Source organism: Sebastes fasciatus, chromosome 4, assembly GCF_043250625.1.
Source record: "Sebastes fasciatus isolate fSebFas1 chromosome 4, fSebFas1.pri, whole genome shotgun sequence".
Lineage (NCBI taxonomy): Eukaryota > Metazoa > Chordata > Actinopteri > Perciformes > Sebastidae > Sebastes > Sebastes fasciatus.
This window is the reverse complement of record NC_133798.1, coordinates 8,160,325-8,184,528: the sequence shown is the minus strand read 5'-3', so window position 1 is coordinate 8,184,528 and position 24,204 is coordinate 8,160,325. Positions and strand designations below refer to the sequence as shown.

The following is a 24,204-nucleotide window of genomic DNA, read 5'->3' as shown; positions in this document are numbered from 1 at the left end:
GATATTATCATACAATCACCGCACTGAGCTCTGATTGGTCAGTAGGAGGTGTATCTCTTATCTGGAACATGACCTGATCCGGAGCAGGTAAGCTGTTCAGCATCAGTTACCATGGAGATCTACACCGGTAAGAAGTGAACCACCTTCGTAGGACGGACGTATGTATGTCTAAGTGCTACGTGTATCAGCTATCTCTTGCGTACGAAAATAGTGTGACATACTGGTTGGGGATGTGCAGTTATGTAAAGGGTACATGGAAATTGTTTACTGTTGGATTATGTTTTGTTACGCTGGCAAGTGGATATGAGTTCGTACACATGGGGTTTATTGCACTTACCCTGTTCCTGTTTAAAAACGGGGACGTTTCCTTTTGGAGGAGGGTAGGTATGTAACCTTTATCATGGAGAGGACTATTAGTGAAACACCTCAAGCTAGACTTCCTTCCTGTTGGCAAATACAAGCGAGTACTGAGCTTTTATTGTGAAGGGAAAGAGGAAGTGTAATGTGTATAACGTGATGCTACTGGGACTGGCACCGGGGATTCTGGAGATGGGAGCGAGTAAAGACGCCAGCATGTTCAAGCCGCTGTCTCATCGTGTCCTTATTCCATATAATAAATAAGTATAAACGCACATAAAAGACCGCTCGGTTACAATACTAATGTCAGAATTAACTAGAGAGATGTTGGATGTACAACTTCACAGCGACAACAGTAAACATGACTTAGAATATCAAATAAAAATGGCATAAACTACCCTCTCAACCCAATCAGGAACAAAGGAAACCTCCTCAATCAAAGGTCAAACAGTGAATGAACTCACTCAATGCACCTGTCTGTGTCAGCTGCCCAGTTAGCACACCTGTACCTGTTTCCAGGGAGCATGCTCCTGTGCTCCCCAAATCCAGCAGTCATGTGACCTCCACTTTCAACAACATATTACTGAACTTTGTCACATTTCCACATTGAAGAACACTGAAAAGCAGCAATATTTTACGTACCATGTAACCCCCAAATATGTTAATGTTAATCATTACATTTTGTTTGTTTTGTTTCATCACATTGTTCTGTACTGTGTTTTACTGAGGGGATTATACTTGTATTACTTGATCAGTATGTCCAGCCTTGGATGAATAAAGTCCATGCTGTTATCACATCTTGTTTTTTTATTGCTAAAAGAAATAGAGAGCTGAAAGAGAAACACTCCTTAGTTAAGGAGAATATGCACTACGTTTTAAAATAAAACGATTAACAGTTATGTTCCAGGTTTTTATGGTACACAGATGTGTCTCTGCACAGCAGATGCTAATGTAATTTAGTTATCAATACTCAGTTGGTCAGACAAGATGGCCATGGCCCCTGTAGCTCCGGCTACAGACCTTTATCAAGCAAGTTTCAGTATCTTGAAATGAGGCAGTAGTATCCAGAAAACCAGCAGGATTCAGTGTCTCTCCTTGAAGAGTGTTAGCTTAGATTCTAGCAGATGTATCAACAGATTTTTACATGTGGTCTATGCTCTTTATGAAAAGTGTTTTCTATACAGATAATGACAAGGTGGGCACATGTTGTCAAATTAATTTAAGAAGGCCTGACCGATGCCTACTTGGTGTTATTCCCTCTTCTACCAGCACTGGTCGACTATCCAGTGACCTCTACTGGCCTGTCAGGGTATTGATCACCACTCTCTCAATAGGAGCACTGGTTGTTGTGAATAACACATCCATAATCACTTTGCCCTTTTAAATTACAGCCCAATTTTGAATAAACATGTTCAATAGCTAAAAAAGCTAGAAAAACTGTTGCATATGCAGCTCCCACGGAGTCATACAGCTGATACTGTACAAACTGTGATTTACATTAAGACAGCAGCCCATATATCAATCTGTCTCTAAGTTAGTTATTTCAGTCTTAAGAAGAGCGTCTCTGGTGCCTTTCCGATGTTGCGGGATGTTATATTTCATCTGTTCTGTCATCTTGTTTTCTTTTCAGGGTTTTTTCAATCATTGATCTCAAAGACACATGGCAGACGACTGAATGTGCCTGTGTGAACGATGTACATTTAAAACGGGCCAAATGCCGCTTCTGTGTAATTAAATATTAACACGTGTTATAATGACATTTCTCTTTGTTGGTTTGTTCTATTGTTATATAATGACATTGACTACTTCAATGGCTGTTTGTAATATGTTTATTATGTAACAACCAGTTCATTTCATTCCATATCTGAACACCAGACTATTTGTCATCCTCAGCATCCTTCATTTAGACTGCCAGCAGACAGTCTTATCACAACAACATAGACACCAATCACAACAAAAGAATAGCGCTAGAAGAATAGCATTATGTTCTAGGTATACATTCTGCAATAAGTATTTTCTGACACATTTCATCAGGACACAATAGTTGCACAAAAAAATCCCATTGAGTACCTCTATTTTCTCCTTGGAAAATATTGTAACATTATCAGTTCATAAAATGATGGATTGTTCTTTTACTTAAGATTTTGAAAGCAGAACTTTTATTTGTATTCTTACATTGTGGTGTTGATACTTCTTCCACCACTGTAGAACTCCACAAACCTCTAACAAAGCCACTAACTGCTTCTAGTCAAAGTAAAGAGCATCCCTTAATAGAGATTTACCCCTGACCATTCGGCAAAGGAAAACAACAGCATTGTGACTTATGAGTAGTCGATGATATACTCTGGATAAATCTGTTGTTTTTCAAAGACAACATAGATGCTGGGGTCGCTCTTGCTGTCAACACAACTGTCGTAGAGGGTTGTGCCGTTTCCTTTTGGTGGGGGCCGGACGTAGCTGCTGCTTCCCTTGGTGTACTCCCCCACCAGGACCAGAGCAACAAACATGATCTTGTTCAGGTTTCTTTTGGCCCTGGCATATATGTTGGAGTAGGACGCATCTCTGGCAAAGTAACTCCCTAAAAGATGAGAGAGTGTTACTACTGACTCAGTCCAAGTGGGATAGGTTCTTTTCTACTGCCATGGTATAAGTATGCTGCTTTTTTTCCAGTTCTAAAAGCCTGACGAATCTGGAATTAGAGTTTACTGCTCCCATACCAAAATAACATTTCTTTTGTGGCTTGTGCACATTGTTTACTGTATATTCATCACGTTACTGGAATGGCTGCTGAAGCTGTTTTACTGTACCTTTGCCGTAGGCCGTGCCGTGGACACCACACATCCTCCAGTCAAAGTTTTGCTCACAGATGGCCTCAATCAGGGACTCGTCTGTCCCGTGGAACAAGTACTGCTCATTCACAGGTTTCCCTCCGTTCCTCTCCTTCATCTGCTCTTTCTGCCTGAACACAACAATACAGAAAACAAGTGTGATGACATGTGGTCTCTACCAACTCCTGAGAAAAATACCTGGCTCTTTAGCTGCTAAATGCTCCAATATGTTCATCAGCTAGGCTAAATGTGTCCGTCTACCGACTGTTGCTTTGGAGCTTTTTCCACTGAAAACAGCTGCCTGTTACAGCTGAAAACAATGCTACGCGAGTGGTGAGAGTCGGTGAACCGAAACAGTAAAGTTGTGGGCCAGAAAAACAATGAGCTGAAACTGACTATAAAGCTGAGGGGAGCTGCAGATTCGAGTGATAACTCTCTGTAGATTCATCACTACGAGACGAGCTACCCCTTTCACACTGTCTTCACATTGTCAGTTGATACATTGTTATTGTAAAAATATGGATTAAAGCTTCTTTAAGCGAAAAAAGGCAGGTCTATGATTTACCACTGAAAGACTTTCCACAGAGAGGGGTTCTGGATCCTCTGGATGTTGTTAATTTTATTCAGGGGCATGGTGCGCTTAAACAGCTTCTCAATCATATTATACTCCTTCGCAGATTTGGAGAGAGCCACGAGCTGAAAGACAAGAGGACAGTGCAGATAAACAGGTCATTAATGAAGGGCATGAATAAATATTCAATGATGTAGTAGGAAACTACAAGAAAACGTGAAAAAACAGAAATATTAAGCACAGTGTAGTGCCACCACCCCCAGGTAAAGGCAGACGAAGTTGCTTGGCACGGGAAAACTTTAAAAGTGATGCTGAAGAAAGGTGGCATTTATTAACAAAGTATTACAGTTTACTGAAACAAAGGCAAAAATGGAACCTGGGAAATTCAACAAACCTAAATTTAGCTCAAGCTAAAAGAAGGCAAAACCCATGAAAGCTGCAGTCTACAGCAAGCTGTCACCTCCTTCCTATATTTTTGAATACCATTTAAAAGTATTTGTTTTCCTTTCTGCAATATTCACTTTTCATGTTCTTCACTTCAGATAGCAGTATTAGCAGTACATATGAACGTATTGTTAGATGTAAGAAATATGCTTACCCCCATCTGGAAGGCTAGTGACTGAAAATTCTGCATTCTCTGATTTGAAGTATAATGAAGGATTTAGGCCACAGCAAGTGTAATTTTCATGATAGAAAATACCATCTTGGGCTCAAATTGAAGCTTATGAACTTGGGAAGTTTTTCCATATACAAGTGAGGCAGTGATATTTGCCACAAAGTGCTGGAATATAATCATTTTTGAAGAGAATTTGTCAAGCGGACAGTCGTTTTTTTGTCTTTTTTGGGATGTAATATTTCAAAATAAAATGGCAGCAAGCCCCAAAATCATATTTTGCTAATTTCCCTTTTGTTTCAGGATACTCCCTGCCAGATTTCATACTTATATGACTATTTACGCAATTGTAGTACCTTAATATTTGGATTTACATCATTTCGCCAGAAACATGTCCCAAAAAAGGGGTTTTGGACTACCTGAGACCAAACAACAGTTGGGAGTGAACCTGGCTCCCGGCCTATTACCCATCTTCCTTCATCTTAACAAGGCCCAGTCCCGCCCTGATAAGAGGACATAATGTACTATCTCTGATTGAACAGCTGATTTACACCAACATCCCAAGCAGAACAACAACAAAAAACATCACACACACAATAGGGTGAATCCTTTTCAACAGATTATAATGCTATGAAACAAAAATTAAAAATTAAAAATTAAAATTAAACAAGCTTGTGTTATTTCTATAACATGATTGATAATAATGAATCAAATAAAGTGAAACATTGGACTGAAATGAATAAGTAAACAGACACAGAATCTACTGTTAATTTTGTGGAATAGGGAGAAAGCAACCTTTTCACACACAGTAATAATACATGGTATAAAGATACCTTGTGGCCAAAATCCGGTTGGGCATGCTTGTCCCAGTGGGATGGGAAACTTTCAGCTGTGGAGGAGCTGGAGCTGTTTGATGATGCACTACAGAGGAGACAAACATAATAATAAGACACAGAGAAATACAAAACAACAATGTTGGAATTGCAATTTTAAAATCTACATCTACAACTAAAATAAAAAGAAATACCTCTTTAGCTTCAGCTCCACATCATGAGCAGACACAAAGTGAGGCCTCCTCCTGACCTCTCTCTTGGTTTGGTACTTCACATTCTGCTGATGCATCTGCTGTGTTCCCGGCGCACCTTTGAAGTGGAGGATATACTGATGTTTGCCAGCACCAAAAGGAATCTCTGTGTCTCTGTCTGCCAGGTACACATTCTCCAGAGTTTGAGAGGTGACAGAGGCTTGCGCGTCACCGTCACCCTGCAGAAAAATAAACAGAGCTTAAAGCAATCCATCAAAGTTTTAACGTAAGACAATCCATGCCTATGTATTGATAAATCCCCCTTTTACTGGAAAGAATGGGTGCAGAGCGGTATAGCATTGCTCGGTGACCTTTACATAGAGCAGAACATGAAATCCTTTAATGACTTACAGGCTGAATTCAAATTTCTCAAACAACAATAGACTCCAGACTCCAGATAAGCTCTGACTGGTTGTTTTCCTCTGGTCTGTGAAATCTTGCAGTTGCTATTAGGAGCACCGGAGGACACCGGAGGACACCGGAGGACACCGGAGGACACCAGAGGCAAACGATTTTTTTTCAGACTTAACCCAGGTTCTATGGTACTGCCCGAAAGTACGGGACTTTGGACATCAGTTCAATTCAGTTGCATAATCTGCTCGCCAAGGTGGCGGCATATGAATGGTTATCCTTCTCTCTGCTGGGCAGGACAGAAAGGTATCACTTGAAATGGGAAAGATTTCTTCACTACATTAACGTCCCTTAAAGACAAACTCATGGCTTAGCTCCCTCCCAGATACACATACGCACATACACATCCATGCAGTTTCTCACTTGGTCCCGACTTTAACACAGCCTCTTTTCTATTTTTATTTTAGTTGTATTTTAATGTTTCTTTTTACTGATTAATGCCTTAGTCCTCTATTCAAAGTTATTTATGGATATATTGTCCTTTACTTCTTGTTTTATGTATGTGCATATTTCTATGTCTTTGAAAGTTTAATAAAATGCCAATTGCAAAAAAAAAAGAAAAGTTTTAATGTAAGATGTGCCGTGCCGGTGATGAAATGGGGAAAATTCATTAGTAAAGAGGGGAACGTAACAAACCGAAAAACTACTTGTTCCCTCAATCAGGTAATACAAAGGACCAGAACAAAGACACATAGCTGCATTATTGGTAGTGTTTGACTGACCTGTCCAAACTCCATCCATTCCCCGGTGTCATCCTTCCAGTACCAAAGCCACTGTGTTGTAAGAATGAAGTGAGGGGGCTTTGAAACGGAGGAGGAAGTGGATAGGCGATGAACTGGAGACCCTCCATATGTCATTGTCATGAAGTCAACTGACTGCACGGCGGGGGATGCAGAGCTGAAAGCAAGCAGTGGAAGTAAATCAACAATTCCCTCAAGGGGAGTGGACATTTCTTGGACAAGACTTGAACTAATGTGAATAAAAATGGTTAAAAACCTATTTGTTGCTCTAGAATACTTTTATAAGTGTGTGTACGTCTCTGCTTCTTCATTCACGCACCTTTGAAGAGTCAGAAATCTGAAAATCCCTAAGTTTGGCGATGGTTGATCAACGCAGCTTGTGTCATGTCCCGGGTCACAGTAGGCCTTCTCAATGTCTTCCATATTAGGCAGGTCCTTCCAGGTCACACCATCACTGTCTAACACTTGCCATCTGTAAGGGAGGTGCCAGTGGACACGAGCACACTTATCTGGGAAAAAACAATGATACAGAGGCACTCATTAGACAGCGGTAGACATCACCTTCTCTTCACACGGATCTATATTTCCTCTGGAATAACCTCCCTGTAGACATCAGACGGTCTGAATCTGTGGAGGTCTTTGAATCCAAACACAAAACCCATCTTTTTCCCAGAACTTTCAATTAGTTAGCAAGTTATTTTTCTTTTTACTATTATTCGGCTTGGTCGGTCTCAGTCTCAACGTATAATTTAAGCCTAGTAGTCCTGTTGACCGACCGTTCTGGGACCTCTCTCTGCCTCTCCTGGCTGGTGGTGCCTCATTCCACATGATGGACCTGGACCTCTGTCCTCCAGGAGATTTAGCCTCTATTAATTCAGTCCAAAAGGGGCTTAACGGCATGGGAAACATACCTTTACAATACCAAGCAACCGTGAACTAAAAACAAAAATCTGGTCCTCTCTCTAGGTTCCATGGTGGAGAGGAGGTCGTGTTGCTCTGGTATCTGACTGGCTACGCCAGGAAGCTACTTGACATCCTCCTGGATCCATCTTTTCATATATGTCACATTATATGTATACATGTTTTGTCAAATGGATTGTTTATATTGTATTTTCATTGTGTTTTTACTCAGTACACACGACATCTATTGCACGTTTGTCCATCTTATCCGATGAGAGGGTTGCACTGTAAAGGACAGAGGGTGTCGTATCCTGTATGGATTGTAAAGCCCCCTGAGGCAAATTTGTGATTTGTGATGTTGGGCTATACAAATAAAATTGACTTGACTTGAATCTACACACATGTATTGAGAAGTTACTGTAGATATGACTAGTTTAAGTGTTACCTTTGAAGCTGCAGTGTCTGCGCATGAAGAAGAGGCAGATTTCGTTCCTGTCAGCATCGCTCATTGGTTTAGATGGACAAGCAGAACTAGTGGGGGATCCAGGTTTGTTGGGGGAAGGCTGCTGAATGGGGGTTCTCACCTCTGGCAGCGCTGCAGGAGACACACATACATATAAAAAAAATCGATTGTGCAGACTACTACTTACTTAAGATGATGAAGTTTTCAACTAAAAGTCCTTGTTCTTTACCGGGAACAGCAGTCGCGCGTCTCTCCTGTTGACCCATGATGATGAATTTGTTTCTGTAGATCTCAGGAAGGTTTCTAATATTCTCCTGACTGAATCCTCGGGGAATCTTCGTTCCGTTCGCGTCAACATTGTGGGGTCTCTTACACGAAGAGCCAAACTTACAGTCACCCTGGAGATAGTGCAGGCAGACGTGAAGCTTGGTGCACGAGGTGGCGAACTTGCATGAGCCGTGCACACCGTTGCCCTTGTTGTAATGTGGGCAGATCTAAAGGGATGTAACCATATCATTACGACAAAAATGTATGACACTTTCATTCAGAAATGTACATAATTTTCTACACAATAGCAAGAGATTGTGAATGTCCACCTCTGTTTCCTACTGTTACCAGTACAACCTACCTCAGGAACTAGATAAGGATCATTCTGCAGCAACAGCTGGAACAGCTGTTTCTCTGTCAAATCGTGAAGACCATGTCTTTTCAAAAGCTCTGCATTGTATGGAGTAGCCAGAGTATGGGGATTTTTGCACTTGAGTCTGAAAAAAGAATAAAATGTAATGTCAATGAAGTGGCCTGTAGAGATTTAAAAACGTACACAGTTTAGGTCTTTGTCATATTTTGTAATAATAAGAATAATTTGGGGTTGCTGTTATTGTTGGACGGTTGGGATCCTACATGTCTTACTTGTGTTTTGTTACATGGACAAAGATCAGCTCCATAAACATGCCTACATTTTGCTGTCTATGTAGTTTGTGGTTCCAACACCTCATATAAAAGACAGATGAGGTGGTTTGGCACTGGAAAACTTAAAAAAAAGGATGTTGAAGAACCAGGTTGATATGCAGGATTTGTGCAAAAGTGGTATTTATCAACAAAAAGTTCACTGAAACAAAGTGCAAAAATGAAATGCAGGAGATTCAATAAAACTACATTTAAACTGAGTCAAAAGACCAACAAACAAAAGAAATATACAGCCTTACAGCAAGCAGCCAACTCCCTTTCCCCGGTCTAGTAGGGTGAACTAGACTGAGGAAGCATCCAAATTCACACAGAATAATGAACATACCATTAATACAAGATCTCTAAGTTACTGCTGACATCTCAATCTATCTATAGACACCCATCCATACAAACGAGCACACCAAATATTACAGAATGTCCTTTACTGCAGAACTATCTTACATCTTAACAGAGCCATGCAGCCTCGCCCTGCTAAAAGGACATAATGAATCAAACCGGTTTGCACTCTCTTTACCCAACAAACATCTCAGGCAGAACAACAAGAATCCTACGGGCCCATAAAACAAACAACTATACAAGCTTGTGTCATTTATAAACCTTAGTTGATAATGTGCCAAATAAACTGAAACATTCAACTGAAATGAATGATCAAGCAGACACAAAATCACAGTTAATGTTTTTAACAAGTGAAAAGGGAGAAAGGCAACCTTTTCATGTAGTGGCCTTGTTATTTAATCAAACTTTTCCTTGAAATGTTGGCCATTTTAGTCTATAGAGGGTTATACAAGGCATAAACTACACTTTCATTGTGCACAACAGCACTCATTAGAGCTTTGTATGTAGGCTACAGTACACAGTTAGGATGCCAATTACTGCCATCTTCTGGTCCAACAAAGGACTTACAATTAACATGCATTTTTGTTGTTGATCTTACAGAAAAGCACATACGGTCTTTATCAAAGTTTGTTTTGTTTTCCACAGAAGCTGTATAATGCTTGCCATTTTCTGATTGGATTGACATCTTTCTTCAAATGTTTTGTTCTGTAGGCAAAGTTAAATAAAACTATAGACTGATACTGACTCAAAGAGCTGGATCGGATATCGGTGACAATGGGGCCGATCTATTAAATTAAATTCTATGTTTATTTACTCTATACATTATATATTGTAATTCTGATTCCTGTTTAAGTTTTGACCAATTTGTTGTTGCATTAAAAAGGTTTACACTTGAATTGTAATTCCTGTTAATTTCAGAGATTTTTTTACCCAGTTGCTGGTGTACGATTTATTGTTTTAATAATAAATAACAGTTCAGTAAATTTATATCTATGTATACATTGTTACATTTTATTTTACAAAATTAGGAAAGCAATGTTTAAGTCAAGGCTGATGTTGCCTTACACATAAAAGGAATTGATTTTTTGTTTATTTTTTTATTTAGTGAAGCAAGACAAGACAGGTGATATTTGACAAGGCAAAAAAAATACATAAATAAATAAATAAAATACATCGGGTGACATCGGGTGACATGTGGGTAGGTTGGTTTTGTTTTGTTTTTTTACACATAAAGAATGATCCCAGTCACTTCCACACAGTGAGGCATACAGCTTATTAATAATACACTGGTATCGGATCAATAATCGGTATCGGCTGATCCCCAAAGCCCAGGTATCGCTTTCAGTATCGGGCTGAAAAAGTTGGATCGGTGCATCCCTACCGGTAATATTTAAGTATAAGTAATAAGTATAGTAGAAACTTCAGAATTGTACTACTGTTGAACATGTACTGAGTTACATTCCACCATTGTTTTCAGTGAGTGAAACTATGAGGGACCAGAGCAAAGAGAAAACACAAAGTGGTTTAAGCCTAGATTTAAAAAAAATCGTGACATTTGCAGTGGGAGCTTTTATTCCAGCACAAAGGCTCAAGATTTTCTGCAGGATCGGTACTCGGTATCGGTCGATACCCAAATCCCACAGGTATTGCTAAAGTCGGATCGGTGCATCCATACCATAGACACACACACAAAGGTAAAAGGTCATAATGATGTTCACAGTTCATAAAGTACTCTACAGAATGTATGGTTGTGTCACAGCAAGTTATAGAATAGAACGTGGGGGTTCGTCGTGTGGTGGTGGATCACTCTTTAGGAGAATAAACATGCAGGATGGAGACGGATAACTTTTTAAGCAGCCACTTTACTGTTCTTTCCACTTCATCAGTTTCACAACAACAACAACACTTCCTTGTTCCTAACTCACATATCGTAGAACTAACCAATCAGAGGCCAGAATGACCTGGACTAAGGTAAATGTCAGGATGATACTCACAGGCAGATTCAAGATTATTATCATTTTAACTATTCCAAAGATGCTGCCGTAAATATTTGAACATGTAAATATGTAAACAATAATCTTGTAAACATAAATATGTAAATAATTAACTGTATAAACATTGTAAATATATATTTTTAGTAACTTAACTCAAATATATGAATTAACTTCTAAACCTTACACAATACAATGTGTTCAATTAAACCCTGCAGTCCCACATAGGTGTTTTCATTCACTCCTGCTTAGACCTCTGCTCAGGCAGGAAAAAGTGAGGGAAATGTCTACATTTTTTATTTTTATTTATTTATTTTATTTTTTTATTGAAGATAATTTATTTACAAACGTTAAGGCATTGTAATCTAAACTCAATACTTCTAACATACAAGGCACAATTGGATAGGAAAAAATAGTATAATAAAAATAAAAGAGGGTAGAAAATAATTAAAAGGAACAACAACAAAAAAATACATAAATAAATAAATAATAATCAGACTGCACTCTTCCATAGTAGCTCTAGGGGGAGAAATGTCAACTTGTGTGTACACGTCCAGAGAAAAGTTCAAATCAGGAAACAAAAGTGAAAACACCTGTGTGGGAGTGTAGGGCTTTAAAGTTTTAAATTGCTTCTGCTGATGTTATCTCAATATTTAGTCTCTGTACTGTTAGATAGCCTTCACAAATAAAGCCTGTTTAACCAGTTATTGATTGTACAGTGATACCATGGTCCTCCATATCATTGTAACTCCGATTACTGCTTGATAAAAGACAAGCACAGTTAGTTTATAGCTACTTACCCGAAGCTGCAGTCTCCGCACACGTAATACCTGCACAGGTGTAAGCCGTCACACTGTGGACACTCTCCGGGTCTCTTCTGACAGAGGCGCAGGCTGGTTTTAGCCACTATCAGACTATCCTGGCTGGTTATCTGTCTACCGACGACCTTCTGTCTGCCTTCCTGGATGGCTATTTTACCGTCGTCGTAGAGGACACTTCTCAGGACCGGCTCCGCCACAGTGAAGTTCTGTGCGAGCTTCTGGTCCAGCCGCTTGAAGTCCAGACATCCCTGGTGGTCGCACAGAGTCTGGAGGACAAACTTAGAGATGACTGAAGTCATCCTGAAGTGAGTTTAGCCAAGTCACCTTCTGGTTGTCGTTGTTAGAGAGCAGGGCGGACGAACAGCTGCTCACAGAAAGAGAGAGCTAAAGCCTTTAACAGAGAAATGAAACTGAAACTTATACAAACACAGACAAGGAAAGTGATACAACAGAACAATGGGGACTTTCTAACCTCAAAAATAATTTCTTAGCAACATGTTTCTTTCATTTTTCAAACATTCAGAGAACAATTTGTATAAATAGTAGTCAAATATAGTCCTCAAACGAATAAAAGGCGACAGAAACGCTTTCTTTTCTGTTTTCATTCTTTAATAAAAAATCTCCAGAGTTTTACGTAAGCACCTGAAGGCAACACAAGCCCTAGCGACCACTGCGGTGTACCCTAGCAGCCATGGTAACTGTCTAACCTCTAAAATGATTTCTTAGCAACATGTTTCTTTCATTTTTCAAACATTCAAAGAACAATTTGAAGGGAACACATAGGATTATTATAAATTAAATTCACATCTAATAACCACAAATATAGTCCTCAAACGAATAAAAGGCGACAGAAACGCTTTCTTTTCTGTTTTCATTCTTTAATAAAAAATCTCCAGAGGTTTACGTAAGCACCTGAAGGCAACACAGACCCTTAGCGACCACTGCAGTGTACCCTAGCAACCATGGAGGAAGAGCTGTCGCTGATGATGGAAGAAGAAAATGCCAAAGAGGTCACACGAGATCAGAAAGAACTGCTCTACAACCAAGTGGAAGAACTAAAGTAATGAGAACACATATTCAACAGCTCTCTGTAGAGCTTCTTTAGGTTTGTTAACCTAAAGAAGACTTTATTAGCTATTCTTGTTTGCAACCTGCTAACTGCTAAACTAGCTAACTGTTAGTTAGTTGTGTTATTGAGCAGTTTGGTTAGTTAGCATCATAGCAGCTCAATAGTACTAGTTAAAGCATAACTAAGATATATACAAATATATATATATATATATATATATATACATATATATCTTAGTATATATCATATATATATATACTAAGATATATACAGACGTAGGCAAAATTGTTGGTACCCTTCCGTTAAAGAGAGAAAAACCCACAATGGTCACTGAAATAACTTGAAACTGACAAAAGTAATAATAAATAAAAATTTACTGAAAATTAACTAATGAAAATCAGATATTGTTTTTGAATTATGGTTCAGCAGAATCATCTAAAAAAACAAACTAATGAAACTGGCCAGGACAAAAATGATGGTACCCTTAACTTAATATTTTGTTGCACAACCTTTTGAGGCAATCACTGCAAACAAGTGATTTCTGTAACTCTCAATGAGACTTCTGCACCTGTTGACAGGTATGTTGGCCCACTCCTCGTGCGCAAACTGCTCCAGCTGTCTCAGGTTTGAAGGGTGCCTTCTCCAGACAGCATGTTTCAGCTCCTTCCACAGATGTTCAATAGGATTTAGATCAGGGCTCATAGAAGGCCACTTCAGAATAGTCCAATGTTTTGTTCTTAGCCATTCTTGGGTGTTTTTAGATGTGTTTTGGGTCATTATCCTGTTTGAGGACCCATGACCTGCAACTGAGACCAAGCTTTCTGACACTGGGCAGCACATTTCGCTCCAGAATGACTTGATTGTGTTCAGATTTCATTGTACAGATTCAAGACACCCTGTGCCAGATGCAGCAAAGCAGCCCCATAACATAACCGAGCCTCCTCCATGTTTCACATTAGGTACAGTGTTCTTTTCTTTGGATGCTTCATTTTTGCGTCTGTGAACATAGAGCTGATGTGACTTGCCAAAAAGCTCCAGTTTTGTCTCATCTGTCCAAAGGACATTCTCCCAGAAGCTTTGTGGCTTGTCAATATGCATTTTGGAAAATTCCAGTCTCGCTTTTTTATGATTTGGTGTCCTCCTGGGTCGTCTTCCATTAAGTCCACTTTGGCTCAAACAGTGACGGATGGTGCGATCTGACACTGATGTACCTTGACCTTGGAGTTCACCTCTAATCTCTTTGGAAGTTGTTCTGGGCTCTTTGCTTACCATTCGTATTATCCGTCTCTTCAATATGTCATCAATTTTCCCCTTGCGGCCACGTCCAGGGAGGTTGGCTACAGTCCCATGGACCTTAAACTTCTGAATAATATGAGCAGCTGTAGTCACAGGAACATCAAGCTGCTTGGAGATGGTCTTATAGCCTTTACCTTTAACATGAAGGTCTATAATGTTCTTTCTGATCTCCTGAGACAACTCTCTCCTTAGCTTTCTGTGGTCCATGTTCAGTGTGGTACACACCATGATACCAAACAGCACAGTGACTACTTTTCACCCTTTAAATAGGCAGACTGACTGATTACAAGTTTGAAGATACCTGTGATGCTAATTACAGGACACACCTTAGTTTAACATGTCCCTATGGTCACATTATTTTACATCTTTTCTAGGGGTACCATCATTTTTGTCCTGGCCAGTTTCATTAGTTTGTTTTTTAAAATGATTCTGTTGAACCACAATTCAAAAACAATGTCTGATTTTCATTAGTTCATTTTCAGTGAATTTTTATTTATTATTACTTTTGTCAGTTTCAAGTTATTTCAGTGACCATTGTGGGTTTTTCTCTCTTTAACGGAACGTTACCAACAACTTTGCCTACGTCTGTATCTATATCATAGAACCATTAGCTGGCTAAGAGTAGAGGAAATAGAGTCCTACTTTAAACTAGGCTGGGTTCCATTAGGACTCACAACGTCACATGTTATAAATACTTAATCAAATATTGTGGAGGGCTTTTGCATTTTAATATACAAACTAACTGGGCTAATACATAATAATGAGCTCCTGTTTCCCCTAGAGAAATGATCCTAGGTGAGTGAATAAGTTACATTTGACAGATGGTTAGGTTTACCTGTCCTGTTTAAGCTTAGCTTCAAGCATTTTCTTTAGCTGACTTTGAAGTTGTTGTTGTTGGTATCCACTTCCACCCAAGATGTTCCAATGCAGCCCTCCTGGCAGAGATTGACATGTTTGAACGGTTCATCGGCCGCATGGATCCTGAGGACCTGGTGTCCCAAGCTGGGGTCGACTGTCCGGGGGCAGCAGGAGGAGCCTCCCAGCTGGAGGATGGGGTGAGTGCTGCTACCCAGTGACAAGACTTCTTTACTATATATATATATACAAAACTCCCACTGAAAATGAACAGACAGAGACAGGAGGACAGATTTATTTGCTCAAACTGCACAGAGAGAAATACAGTATGTAGATAAAGAGCTACACTTTTGTCAGGATTAGAGATTTATTCTTGCTCAAAGTCACAAGCCGAGCTGATCCCAGCTGACATTTGGGCAACGGCAGGGTACGCCCTGGACAGGTCTCCAGACCATCACAGGGCTGACACATAGAGACAGATGACCATTCACGCTCACATTCACACCTACGGGACATTTAGAGTCAACAATGAACCTAACCTGCATGTCTTTGGGAGGAAACCGGAGAACTCAGAGAAAACCTACACTAACACGGGGAGAACATGCAAACTCCACACATTCAAATCTGGATTCCTCTTGCTGTGAGGCGACAGTGCTAACCACTGCGCCATATTTCTCCATGTTAGCAAACATTTATGTGGTCCTGAAACAATCCTGATTCTAATTCTGCTCCTGAAAGCCCCACATCATTTTGTATGTTTGTGTGTGTTCCCTGTCAGGGTCGTGGTCGGAGGCGGAGGACCCGCATCAGCATATCAGATCGCCTCCAGCAGCTGACCATGGAACAAAAACTTTGTGTGGCACAGAGAGAAGTAACAGAGACACGACAGGATCGGGAGAACGTCAAACAGAGATATGAGAGAATTCAGGACAACTACAAGGTTACAACACACTCTCGCACCAAAAAATAAATAAACGCACAATTACAGAGCATTTTTCCTCAGTGATTCATTCTGCTCGTCTCTCTAGGCCTCTATGAAAGAAGCAGAATTGCGTCTTGCAGACATCAGGAAGGCTAAGATCGAGTTTGAACGCAGACTGCTCAAACCTATAAAGGAGCCCGAGAAGGTGCTCCAGTACATCGAAGACAAGTCAAAGGTAAAAAAAAGTAGGTGGCATCAATCTGTGCCAAGGGGCATAAGAATAGATTTTGAAACATAACTGGACTACTCATTTTAACTTAACTTACAAAACATCGGATAATGTTTGCAGCTGTTCAAAGTATAGTAAGTAATAATTTGAATTAATGTCTCATAGTTCAAACATTTCATACAATTTCAAGACATTATTTTTTCTTTGTCAACATACTGTATATCTCATTATTGTCACCCTTCCACCTTAAAATGCCATCTTAACATGATTATTATTATTATTATTCCACCCATTGTTCCTTCATACTGCAAATAACATCATAATCATATCCCTTTAATTGGGAAGCACAAAGGGCTGGGATATTGCCTGAGTACAGTATTTTTTGATTAATGTTTTCTGGCTTCTCCAGTACTGTCGCAACCGCCACCCATATATCATCATCTTCCTCCCTTTGTCGTCATTGTCTGCTCTGTTCACAAACAGGTCGCCCAGTTGGAGAACATTAATCTGAAGAACCAGGCACTGAAGGTCTACGAGAAGAAGCTCCAGCAGCAGCTTCAACAGAAAAAAGAGATGGGAAAAGCCGAGCACGAGGTAGAGAATGAAAGTGTGAGGGTGTATAATCCAGGGAGGCTAAGAAAGCTGGAAAAAGACAAAGTCTGATCGATTACGTCTCAATAGATTGTCAATTGTGTAGTTTGTCTGGATGCAAGAGAACACCGAATCAAAGTGTGCGATCAGATTTTTTTACTTGTTAGTAAAGTTAACACTGTATGGTACTGCGTGTTGTTTTTAGTACATTTTCCAGGAGTACAGCGAGCAGAGAATTGACAAAAACGTGGATGAACTTCAAGTCAACAGTGTGAAAGTACAACGTGTCCTCAGTTCACACAAGGTAACTCATTGGAAATGTGTGTGTGAGAGAGAGAAATCATTTTGTAATTAAGTGAAGATGTATGAAATCAGCTTTGCGGTATAGCTTGACATTAGCTCCAGCTTGTTAAGTATATACGTGTGTAATGTGTGTGTCAACAGGACAAGCTGCAGAGAGTGGCGTTGGAGTCCACAGAGCTGAGCAATGACATCATCAACAGGAAGCAGATGCTGGCAAAAATTGAGGAGGAGATACAGAATGCTGAGGAGGTTTGTCATTAGTCCAAAAATTAGTCAAAACTTTAAGAACCCAACTTTAAGTCCAATGTGGCCACCCAAATCAAATGTAGTAATTCCTACGTGGTTTAATCAATTGGTTACCAAAGAGTAGCAGAGTAATTTGCATTAAATTATGTAGGACAGACCAAAAGAAACGCATGAATCAGTTAATACTTTAGTTCTCTCCCTCTTTTTCTTCTTGAAACCATATTTACTTCCAGCTCTTTAACCCCCGCTGAGACCCGCACGTTCCCGACCGACTTTACTGTCTTTCAGAGACTGTAGCAGGTTCAGTGTAAAGCTATAGTGAATGTACTGATATCATATGAAACTAGAAGACCCTAAGGAATCATTTGGCTTTCCTATGTATATTAACATGAAGGGGGTTTCTGAGCAGAAGTGCTCACCATCCAATCACCAAAAAATGCAATTTCTTGCAGAAGTCTCCAAATGGCATAAAAGTTTTTGATACCAAATCACAGCATGGCTTTTTCTATGGTGTGCCTCAAGGTCTTGGTGTCTTAAAGTGGTATTTGGGAGGGATTTTTGATCATTCATTATCAATTCTCGAGTGGTAAAAACGGGTTAAATTTAGTACCAAATCTGTGTAACAAATGGTATGAAAATGGAAAAATTTCTGCAAGCATGTGAATGTGAGCATGGGAATAATCATCATATACTTCTATCATAATGTTCTAAGCCCTTATACACTTTCACTAATTATTTTAATTCATTCATTCATTCATTTCTGATTCATGACCAGAACCTGACACACAGTGCTGAGCTGCATCTCTAATTAATCTTCAGGTTCCCAGCTTTCAGATGATGTACACCACTTCTATGTGACATCTACTGTTGACCTGCTATCTCCCCCTAAAGGCCCGTGTACCCCCCTATAAAAGACAAAAACTGGTCTCAAAGGGTTAAAAAGTGTGTGACAATAAGTGGATATAACACACATCAGAGGAGTCATACAAGTTTCCCATTTGCCCAGCATGTACGATACATCATAGCATAAGGTCTTGGTGTCGCCTGCCCCCTTCCTCTACATTCAATCTAGACCACAGGGATGTTCCAGTAGCGGACCTAACAGACCTCTTCAGCTCCACTGCTCTAGAGATTGAAATACTCTGATTTCATTTCTGCTCTCACCTCTGGATCTCCATTACTCTGTCTCACTGTGTACTTCATCCCCTCTACTTCATTTTCTCTCTCTTCAGGAGCGTTTAAAAGCAAAGGCCCTCAACCAACACCTGCGCCGTCAGATGACAGATTATCATACTCTTGATATCACTGAGTACATGCAGGTCAAGGACAAACGCAAGAAGCTGCAGCAGAGCATTCACACTTGGGAGAGGAAGGTTGGGGTCGCTGAGGTAAACCATATTTTATTTCCCCCAAATACAACCAGCTCTTTCCCCGATTCTCTGTCACCTGTGTAAAAGGGATAACATTTTGAAGTGCAGTATTTTTGTTTTTTTCACTGTTATCATACCACACCAAGCCTCAGTCCAGCTGCAGAAAAAAAACACTGTTGTGTGGCAGTATTCAAAACAAAGGGCTCTCTCTTCTCTGTTTTCACCAGATGGCCTTGAAGACCAACACCAAAGCCCGGAGCACACAGAGAGCCACTCTCCCTCCTACAGACAGAGCTGAGGCTGGAGCTAGATCTGAGGAGCACCGAATCCCAGTAAAGCTCCCATACATAGCAGAACACAGCACATAGAGAAATAGAGAATTAGAAAGCTTACAAAAAGAGAATACATTAAAGGTCAGATCGGTAATGCTGAGAAACTAGCAAGAGTACTCTAGATTTTAAAAATGATTCAGCCAAAAAAAACAGCCCAGTGTTGCCAACTCTTTCCCAATGACAGTAGCTAGTAGCTTAATGAAATGATTGGACGGGCTTATTACAGTCCTGTGACAACAACAGATAGCAGATTCTTTTTTTTTGTTTTTTTTTTGTCAGAGCATTTGATTTATTGATTGCTGTCAGAATGTAAAGAGAATTTCAACTCATATAACAAAAATGTATTTGATCAGCCTTTGTGCTGGAATAAAAGCTCCCACTGCAACTGTCAACATTTTTGAAATTTAGGCTTAAAACACTTTGTGTTTTCTCTTTGCTCTGGTCCCTCATAGTTTCACTCACTGAAAACAATGGTGGAATGTAACTCAGTACATGTTCAACAGTAGAACAATTCTGAGGTTTCTACTAGACTTATAACTTATTCTTAAATATTACCGGTAGGGATGCACCGATCCAACTTTTTCAGTCCCGATACTGAAAGCGATACCTGGGCTTTGGGGATCAGCCGATACCGATTACTGATCCGATACCAGTGTATTATTAATAAGCTGTATGCCTCACTGTGTGGAAGTGACTAGGATCATTCTTTGTGTAAAAAAACAAAACAAAACCAACCTACCCACATGTCACCCGATGTATTTTATTTATTTATTTATGTATTTTTTTTGTCTTGTCAAATATCACCTGTCTTGTCTTGCTTCACTAAATAATCGGTACTCGGTATCGGCCGATACCAGTGTTTAATTAATAAGTTGTATGCCTCGCTGTGTGGGAGTGACTGGGATCATTCTTTTATGTGTAAGGCAACATCAGGCTTGACCTAAACATTGCTTTCCTAACTTTGTAAAATAAAATGTAACAAATGTATACATAGATATAAATTTACTGAACTGTTATTTATTATTAAAGTAATAAATCGTACACCAGCAACTTGGTAAAAAAAATCTTCAAAATTAACAGGAATTACAATTCAAGTGTAAACCTTTTTAATGCAGCAACAAATTGGTCAAAATGAATTAAAATGACAGTATATAATGTATATAGTAAATAAACATAGAATTGAATTGACTAGCCCCATTGTCACAGATATCCTATCCAGCCCTTTGAGTCAGTATCGGCCCGATATCTGATCCAGTATGGGTGCATCCCTATTTACCATTTTATGCTACTGTATACTTCAACTCCACCAGTGTTCAGAGGGAAATATTTTACTCCACTTCATTTATCTGACCGCTATAGTTACTTTGCAGCATTACATTTTACATACAAAACCTCCAGTCATCTAAAAAGATATTATCGATTATGGTAGATAAAATTACCCAACAATATATAAAGCAGCTGAAATGAGCCTTTTTTACAGCCATTTTGACTTGTCACAGTAGGAAAAGCACAGGTGTAAACAGTGAAATTAATAATGGCTGAATTCCATTTCAGGGTCCTGGTATAGTGCATGCTGGCTCACGGTCACTCTCACTTGGACACTTGAATACATCGTTAATGTCACAACACCTGTGCTTTTCCTACTATGACAAGTCAGAATGTGTGCTGTGAGAAAGGTTTATTATTTTCACTGACCTACAGCATTAAAGCACTGCTTCCAAATTAAAGCTGCAGTAGGCAGTATATTTTTGGCATCATTGGGCAAAAATTCCATAATAACCTTTCAGCATATTGTAATTCAAGTGTTCTGAGAGAAAACTAGACTTCTCCACCTCCTCATGGCTCTGTTTTCAGGCTTTAAAAATCTAGTGTGACGGGAGACTTTGACCAATCACAGGTCATTTCAGAGAGAGCGTTCCTATTTGCTGTGCTCCAGCTAAATAGTACACTACAAGATGTTTCTGAAAATATTTGAGGAGAGGAATAGTCATTACAGTAACAGAATATTAATTCATATTTGATCAGCGCTGCCTAGTTTGACCGTTTGATCAGAGTTTGTGAGTGATTGACAGCCGATATAAACTTAACAGGTTTTATATTGTGGTGTTCCTACTTTTATCAAAGTAAAAATGACCTGAATACTTCTTCCATCACCGAATATAGATAATCTTACTCGATATAAAAAGCAGGGTAAAAAAAAATCCACCTCAGTCTCCACAAACTATTTCCTTTATTAGAAAGAAATCCTCGGAGGTATAAGCCCTCAAAGAACTCTAAACGTTATGATGTTACATGCCATATATACAGTTATATACATGAAAGTGCAATGTCACAATGGGTTAGCTGTTTTATTTATTATTCATTCTGTCATATAACTGTTTGGGAAAATGGCATCGTTACTTATTCATGTGTCTTCTTCCTGCGCACAGCATCGGACGTGAAAATGCAACAGCACAGAATGTCTGAAGTTCCTCTAAAACATTTTCAAAGGCACTTTCACAAGTACATACTACAGATGTACATAACATCACGGAGTAGCTTAAAGCCTACAGACGGAATAACGGAGTCCTACTGTTGATGGTGACATAGTGACAAAAGCACACTTTTTTTTTTTTTTACAACTGGCTTCATACTGTATCTCTGGATATTTTATTCTACATCATTTGTTCTAAATCATTTTTTACCCAGAAACATAACAAAAATGATTACAAAAATAATGAAAGTTAGTAAGTCAGAAATTAATCATCTTTTTCGATTATTATACACACAATATCTGTCAAGTCAAAGATAGTGTAAACCTGCTGTTAGAGAGCATTGCTTATTCATCGCAAACCAAGTCTTTTCTGTGTGTTATTAAGCTTAGCCCAGGACATGCACCCAGCTCTGTTATTTCTACAGTACTGAGGTTATTTTGGAAAAAAGACATACAGTACAGGGGTGCAGTCACACAGTTGGAAGCTGTGACACGTACAGTTTTAGGTGGCTATTGCATTTGAAATTATTACTCAACCGGCACACACACACACACACGCAGGCTGTTTATCGCCGACTGTGAGACTTCTGCCACAGAAAATCCACGGAGAGAGCCTCGCTATCAGCCAGAGAACAATACGAAAACCCATTATTGACATTCTCTCCTGAACATAAAACAGACTTGGAAGGGACACCGAGCAAAGCTGCTGTTTTCAGCGAAGCATAAAAAGCTGGGCGAACAATATTAGGAGGCTTTCACACTAACAGTCATTAGGTCCATGGCTACCGGCGGCGCTCCCACAGGGCGCCGCCATGAGTCTATACACACACACGTGTCAACATCATATATGGAGGGTCAACATCCATACTTCATGTCTTTGGGTAGACAAAGCCAAGCGAGGCGTTAAAAGAAGCTATGGCGTGTGCTCCACACCGTCTAATATAGCATTATGTGTTGTATATACTGTAGGTAGGAGATGATTTGAATTTCTCACACTGCTCCCCATTTTGTTATACAGATGCAAAGGCATAAGTTATTATGAGGCATAATGCATCAAATTCAAACATAATGAAGTAGTGGTTTTATCCAATAGTCATATCTCATTCCAGGCAATATGGATATTATGTTAAAATAAAATTTTGAGTGAATCCAGCACAGAGGTGATCTTTGTACATTTCTGAGACACAACAGACGGCGTCGCCTCGCCGAAGAAAGTTGCAGAGTTTACACACTAGTGAAGAAAAGCACACCGCTATCAGTACTATTATCTATTAAACACAGTACCGTTAGTTGTTAAAGGGCTCTTCAGGCCCGTCATCATCAGTCCAACCCTTCAAACCATTTCTGTTCCAGGTAGTCACAGCACCTTTAGAATATTTTAACATGTGAAATCAGTTACATCTCAAAAGTCAATGAGGGCCTTTCGACCAGTTCACAACACCTTCAATGGCCCTCCTAGGTTAAGAGTAAAACAAGTACATTATCTAGTTCTTTGTGTGAGAATGTCGCTGCGGTTCTCATCGAGCTCTGTTTCAGGTTCAGTGGTAAACAAAAGGAGCTACATGCAGCGTGTTTTGTTCTAAGTTACACAGTTCATGAATGTCTGTAAACTAAACTAACTAGTGTACAGTTTTTCTAAAACCTTGAAGGAAGCCTTTGTGATTTGTTGTTTGTATTTCTTGAAAAACAAAAAACGTTAGATAATATTAACCTAATTGTATTAACACATAACTGAGCACATGTTATTGAGACAGATTAGATTAGTCCGACAAAATCTGTCACCCCTGTAACGCTCCTACGTGAGTCTCTCAGATCCTGTCAGAGTCTTCTTTATGCTTCAAAACACCACAAGGAAACATCTTTACCTGTCCAGGTCCATGTATTTTACACTCTCTTAGATATCATATGTGTATACAGTGGTAGCATTTTTTCAGCCCCCTCTGGAAGTTGCTAAAGAGTTTTTTGTTTTTTACACCTCTGGTTCCTGTCCCAGAGGTCACATGGTGCAGGACTTGTCCAGAGGGTCCTGAGCAGACGTAGGTGGAGGCTGCGAGGCCTGGCTGGACTTGGGCAGGACCATGGGCTTGGGCCTCAAGGCGGGGGGTTTGAGTTGCACCCCCATGCGGGGCGCTACCAGAGGCTTGAAGGTGCTCATGGTGTCGCTGGAGGAGCTGGTGCTGCGGCGGATGGGCGGCTCGGTGTTGGCGGTGGACCTCAGCATGATGCCGTGGATGGGGCTGAGGGACTCGCTGGAGCTGGCCGGCGTAGGGCCCCCGCCGCTGCCACCACCGCCGCCGCCGGAGGTCTGCCGCTGCTCCAGGGTGTCCAGCACCACGTCGGGGGCGTGCTTGGCTGAGCTCTGCCGCTCCAGCTCACGCAGCTCATTCAGAGCGGTGTTCATAGTTTCTTCTATGTCCTGCAGGAGACAGAGAGA

At 40.0% G+C, this 24,204-nt stretch overlaps 3 protein-coding genes across 8 annotated transcripts in view; 1 reads left to right on the top strand and 2 right to left on the bottom strand.

The window, feature by feature from the left end:
• Window positions 1-2,168: 2,168 nt before the first annotated feature.
• Window positions 2,169-12,502, bottom strand: parp12a (poly (ADP-ribose) polymerase family, member 12a). The gene is made up of 11 exons (XM_074631796.1): window positions 12,064-12,502; window positions 8,596-8,731; window positions 8,197-8,461; window positions 7,950-8,099; window positions 6,924-7,113; window positions 6,587-6,761; window positions 5,397-5,632; window positions 5,203-5,290; window positions 3,751-3,881; window positions 3,165-3,316; window positions 2,169-2,935 (listed from the first exon to the last, which is right to left on the bottom strand). The coding sequence occupies exons 1-11, from the start codon at window positions 12,381-12,383 to the stop codon at window positions 2,679-2,681; spliced, it is 2,100 nt and encodes a 699-aa protein (XP_074487897.1). The 5' UTR covers window positions 12,384-12,502; the 3' UTR covers window positions 2,169-2,678.
• Window positions 12,503-12,998: 496 nt separating this feature from the next.
• On the top strand, window positions 12,999-20,284 carry cfap263 (cilia and flagella associated protein 263). Its single transcript, XM_074631808.1, has 9 exons — window positions 12,999-13,144; window positions 15,366-15,504; window positions 16,083-16,244; window positions 16,333-16,461; window positions 16,939-17,049; window positions 17,252-17,350; window positions 17,491-17,598; window positions 18,828-18,983; window positions 19,193-20,284. Exons 1-9 carry the CDS (start codon window positions 13,047-13,049, stop codon window positions 19,331-19,333), a joined length of 1,143 nt encoding a protein of 380 aa, XP_074487909.1. The 5' UTR covers window positions 12,999-13,046; the 3' UTR covers window positions 19,334-20,284.
• A 1,224-nt stretch (window positions 20,285-21,508) lies between these two features.
• The window catches only part of srgap1a (SLIT-ROBO Rho GTPase activating protein 1a), a 102,833-nt gene continuing 100,137 nt past the window's right edge, over window positions 21,509-24,204 (bottom strand). For 4 of the 6 annotated variants that reach the window (XM_074631789.1, XM_074631791.1, XM_074631787.1 and 1 more), the window contains exon 22: window positions 21,509-24,186. In XM_074631789.1, coding sequence (XP_074487890.1) covers window positions 23,767-24,186 — 420 coding nt within the window. In that variant the 3' untranslated portion in view covers window positions 21,509-23,766. The remainder of the gene's footprint in view (window positions 24,187-24,204) is intronic. The other 2 variants (XM_074631792.1, XM_074631793.1) reach the window with 2 other exon arrangements.